The following is a 5361-nucleotide window of genomic DNA, read 5'->3' on the forward strand; positions in this document are numbered from 1 at the left end:
AGAAAGAACTAATAGAATACTCACCTAGATCTATTAACTAGATCTATAGACTAGATCCACTAGTCAATCCATATATATATATATATATATATAAGGGGGGTGGTTAAAATCAAAAGTAAATATATATATATTTAAAAGAGAAAGATAAGATGAATAGTAAATATATATATATATTTAAAAGATAAAGATAAGATGAAAGTGAATATATATATCTATATTCAATAAGGGAGAGAAAGATAAGATGAAAGTGAATATTCTCTTAGATCTAGAGAAGGGAATCTAGAATGGATATATATTATTAGATTCAGGCCACTATTTAGTTCTGCCTCAGGCCTTTATCTTAATCAAATCTATTGAATGGCCTGACCTAGGTACCTTATCTATTGAATATCTTACCTTTGACCAATCAGATCACTAGATCTAGCCATGTGAATGATTGATTTGAAATCAAAATCATTAAATAACTCATAATGATGTCATTAGGCTGGTGAATGATTGATTTCAAATCAAAATCATTAAATGACTCATAGTGGTGTTACCCCGCCATCTTGCTGCCTAACCCCACATACTACCTAGTTACCCAGCCACCCTACTACCCAACCACCTATTTCTGCCTGATATCTAACTATTAGTCAATTAGATCACTAGATCTAGGCCGGTGAAGCCTGATTTCAACCTAATCTAATCTTATGACTCACTACCATGGAATCTGGCTGCCTCACACCTAATCATTAGCCAATTAGATCACTAGATCTAGGCCGGTGAAGCCTGATTTCAACCTAATCTAATCTTATAACTCATAACTATGGAATCTAGCTGCCTAAACCATATCTTTAGCCAATCAGATCACTAGATATCTCATCTATGAATTCAAAATCAAGATTCTAGACTATTCTACTAGGCAGCAGCCCTAGCTATGATGTCATCTAGCTACTAATCTAGGTATATGAATAATCTATTCAATATTACTATAAGCTGCCTGGGTGCCTTAACATAAGATATATATATCTCTAGTATTCCCTCTTCTTTACCTCTACTACTACTCAATAACCATTCTTCTCTATTGAATCATCTTATCTATATTTGCTGCCTTACTGCCTGAATATTTCTTTATATTCTCTTATATTTGATCTTTCTGCCTGAATTTCTATTGATTATCTACTATATCTGATCTTTCTGCCTAAATATATATATTTCATATCTACTATTCACTATGGCTGCCCCCCTACCCCCATTCTTTACCTATTATAGTGAATATTTCTTACTTACCTGTTCTGCCTGCCTGACTGCCATTCACCTAACCAAAATTTCAGATCACCTGGCTACCATGCACCCTGACACTCATGTGACCCCAGAAGCCCTAGATTCTATTAGGGTAGCAGCCCTAGCTACTAGTCATAATCAGATTCTGACTAGCCAGCCTATTGACCCTATTCCAACCCTGGCTAGCCCTAAGGGGGGGTTCCAATGCAAACTATGCAATTATATTCGGCTTAGTCAGCAGAATATTCGCCGTCATATTCACCAGAGCCATGACATCACTGGATATAAGGCCCAGGATGCTCAGGTGACTACCTGCCTCATCCAGTCACTAGATGGCCTAGGCTATTGGTTTAGGGTTAACCCTCCTGCCACTATGCCTAATCAGGCATCTACTAGCACCCTAGCTAGCCGCAAACGAACTAGGGAACCCTCCCTGATTGGTTCAACCCCTGGACCATCCAACCAGCGATCTAGGGTCCATTCACCAGACCAGCCTGAGGCATCAACCATTCACCAATCATACCTGGCCTCATTCCAGGCTTACCACCAGAATCTTAAGGCATCTAGGGTTATCCAGGTGCTAGACGCCACCCATGAGGCTAGTAGCTTCTTTAGTGAAAGTGGCTACCCCACCTTCCTAAATGGGAAAGATGCTAGTGATCTAGAGAGATTATTCACTCTAGAAGATCTAGATCAGTCAGCCTATCTATTTGCCATCATTCACCGCCTGCTATCTCTAGGCCAGAATCAGATGAAACACACCACTACCCAATCACTAGCGGCTATCAACTCATTCAGTCAAGATCCAACTAATCAGATGTCTCTACGACCCCTTAGGGCTCTCCAGAACCCTACTAGTATGAGGGGTTATGCCCTAATCTTTCAGGCATATCTAGCCTTTCTCCTCAATTCTTTCAGGCATCTATCTAGGGGGGGGCCTAGCAGCTATCTAGGGCTCTATACCCTAAATAGTCAGGAGAAGAATGATCTAGAAGCCCTAGAAGCCTTCCTTCTTAGGGTATCTGAGCCTGAGGCATCTAGATCACCTGATTCTGACTCATCTGATTCAGATGATTCAGCTCATGCTAGTCCTTCTCAGCAGATACCTGAGGCAGATCCAGATGATGATCTAGATTATGATCTAGATTCAGATGAGGAAGATGAGGCCCTGCCTCAGGCCCCCCAGCTGCCTAGTGAATCACTAGATGAGCAGCTAGTCCAAAAAGGGGTTAGTCTAGTCATGAATCTCACCCTCTTATTGGCTAGGCGCCATGTCATTCACCAGAGAGAGGTCCCACTTTATGCCTTTTTAGCCTGCTTTAGCCGAAACTATTCACATGACTGTTTCAAAACCATATCTTTGATTAGTCATTCATATTCAGCTATTATCAAATCACACCAATTCATTCTACTTCATTGGCTACACACCAATCCATTCACCATACCAGAGAGGCAGCCAGAATCTATGGCTGTTTTCATTCGAAACTGGATGACTAATTACTTCACTGGCCAATCAGAATCACCTCTAGGTCATGTGTTAGTTCTTCGAATGCTAGCACTATACCTGATTCAGACTAGTGCCTCACTAGGCAAAATTCACCCTATGGCCCCACACACATTGAAATATGGTCAGGTGACTMTCTCTCAGGGCCACCTGAGGCACTTCCTAGCCCAGAGGGTCCAGCAGCTAGCCCTAGCCCTATCCAATGATCTATTTCTGGAATTCAGCTATTTTCGCGAGATTGAACACACACTAGATCTTGATAAGGCTGCCCAGTATGAAGATATTAGTCAGCAGGCTAATRGCTGGTCATTTCTTAGGGCCTACCTAGATCAGGGATCACATGACTATCTGCTYCAGAAGGTTCTCCCTGATTCTGATTGGTTCACCCTAGTGGATAGGCCTAGTGGACCCACTCTGCAGCTAGTTAGGGCTAGGGSTAAGGCCTTTCTAGAATCTTCTAGTGGCTGGCTGAAACAGCTACTAGCTCTCTGTCATATGACTAGTGGSGCCCCTGCTAGGGGTACTGAGATTAATCAGGTGATCTGGCAGAACACCCCTATCAACCCAAGGAATCTATTTCTAGATCCAGTGAGYAAGCTATTCCTAATTAGGCTAGCTTATTCCAAAACATTCAGCCATACTGGCCAAGAGAAAGAGGCAGTGAGGGCTTTACCCCAGTCCCTTTCCTATCTAGTACTAGCCTATCTTGCTTATATCCGACCTTTTGAAGAGGCCTTGCTTATTAAGCTGAATCAGAAGCTGCCTGAGGCCCATTTTCTTCTATTCTATGATCACCAGACCTGCAAATCCATATCTTCTAGGGTTCTATCTAGAACCCTGAAGAATATGACGTCAGAAAGCCTCTCTCAGCCAATCAGCTTATCTCCCTGGCGCCATCTCATGCAGGGATTCATTCGCCATGGTCTAGGCCTTCATGATCCACTAGCCGAATTAGGTAATGATGACCTGGATGATGAGGCCCTAGGGGCTGACCAGATGCACCATTCTAGGGATACTGGCCTGAGAATCTATGGCAGAGAGATCGCTAGCTTCCAGGGGGTTAGGGCTGACATCCAGATAGCCCTAGTCACCTTTAGTCAGCGATGGCATGCCTATTTAGGCCTAGCTCCTGACCAGTTGATCATTCACTCTCTATTCTATAATAGGGAGATCTGGCAGCCTCAGGCAGATCATTCACTGAAACCATCTCAACCTCAGCTGACTAGGGGGATGGTATTCCCTCTGGATCAGCCAATCATTCAATTCCATTACCCTAGGAAGCCTAAGGCATCACCTCCAGCTAGAAAGGTTTCGATTGGCCAGTTCAATGAATTTATCAGCCTTTATGGATTGCCTCAGGCTAGTGATCAAGCCCTAAGGCAGGAAGATCTAGATCTAGATCTAGATAAGGGTCAGCAAGCTAGGCAGCTAGATCAATCTAGGCTGAATCTAGCTAGTCACCAGCAGCTAGATGAGGCTTTGCTAGATCACATGCTCAAAGAGTTCATGCAAGATGACCAGGTGACCTTCAGAAGCCCTAGTCAGCGCCAAGCATTCCATCTTATGATGAAACAGGTGCCCTATCTCTTCTTAGTGCTTCCTACTGCAGCTGGCAAAACCACACTATTCCTTTTAGGGGCTAGTCTAGCTACTAGTCAGGTGACTATGGTAATAGTGCCATTGATTTCCCTGAAGCTAGACCTATCTAGGAAGGCTGCTGCCTTAGGCCTCCAGCCTACTATCTGGGAACCTGGCCAGGTCATGCCACCAGCTAGTTCTAGGCTTATCCTAGTGCAGATTGAACATCTAGAACATTCTAGGTTCAAAGCCCTAGCAGGTGAATTGATTGCCCAAAAGAGACTAGCGCGAATCATATGGGATGAATGTCATCTGATTCCACTAGCTAAAAGCTATCGACCAATCATGTTGCGAGCCTGGCATGCCCTAGCCCTACCTATACCCATGGTATTTAGCTCAGCTACCCTACCTCACCACCTCCAGCAGGAGCTAGTTGATATGATGAAGCTAGGGTCCCTACCCCAGATTCCAATAGTTAGGGCAGATCTAACCATACCAAATATGGCCTATAGGGTAGAGAAGGTCCCTGACCGCCTGCCTGAATCAGATTCTGCCCCCTACCTGAGGCACTTCATCAAGAACTTTGAGATGAAACATGGCCCATTTCGGTCTAGTGCTAGTGGTCAGGCTAGTGGTCAGGCTAGTGGTCAGGCTAGTGGTCAGGCTAGTGGTCAGGCTAGTGGTCAGGCTAGTACTAGTGCTAGGGCTAGGGCTAAGGTGATCATCTTCTGCAGGTCGAAACGGCTAGTGGATTCCTTATATGATCAAATGGATCCTGAGGCAGCCAGATTCCATTCTGAACTATCTGATCAGGCTAAGCTAGATCAGCTAGATCTATTTCAATCTAGCAGATATATCTTAGTGGCTACTGGGGCCATTGGGGCAATGTTTGATTTCCCTGATATTGACTTAGTCATCCATTTTCTGCCTGGTGAATATGAGATGACTAGTTTCATGCAAGAATCTGGTCGTGCAGGTAGATCACCTGACCAGCCTGGATGGTCATATTGCCTAGT

At 43.9% G+C, this 5361-nt stretch overlaps 2 protein-coding genes across 2 annotated transcripts; both read left to right on the top strand.

Annotated features, from left to right (window-relative positions):
* Positions 1-4288: 4288 nt before the first annotated feature.
* On the top strand, positions 4289-4587 carry Asppvi_009306 (uncharacterized protein; the record flags this gene model as incomplete). The annotated part of the gene is made up of 1 exon (XM_043305163.1): positions 4289-4587. A coding segment is annotated over one exon (299 nt), but the record flags the coding sequence as incomplete, so codon positions are not given.
* Positions 4588-4846: 259 nt separating this feature from the next.
* On the top strand, positions 4847-5109 carry Asppvi_009307 (uncharacterized protein; the record flags this gene model as incomplete). The annotated part of the gene is given in 2 exon segments (XM_043305164.1): positions 4847-5062; positions 5080-5109. The coding sequence occupies 2 exon segments, from the start codon at positions 4847-4849 to the stop codon at positions 5107-5109; spliced, it is 246 nt and encodes an 81-aa protein (XP_043161099.1).
* Between the last annotated feature and the right edge of the window lie 252 nt (positions 5110-5361).

This window comes from Aspergillus pseudoviridinutans, assembly GCF_018340605.1.
Source record: "Aspergillus pseudoviridinutans IFM 55266 DNA, scaffold_7, whole genome shotgun sequence".
Classification (NCBI taxonomy): domain Eukaryota; kingdom Fungi; phylum Ascomycota; class Eurotiomycetes; order Eurotiales; family Aspergillaceae; genus Aspergillus; species Aspergillus pseudoviridinutans.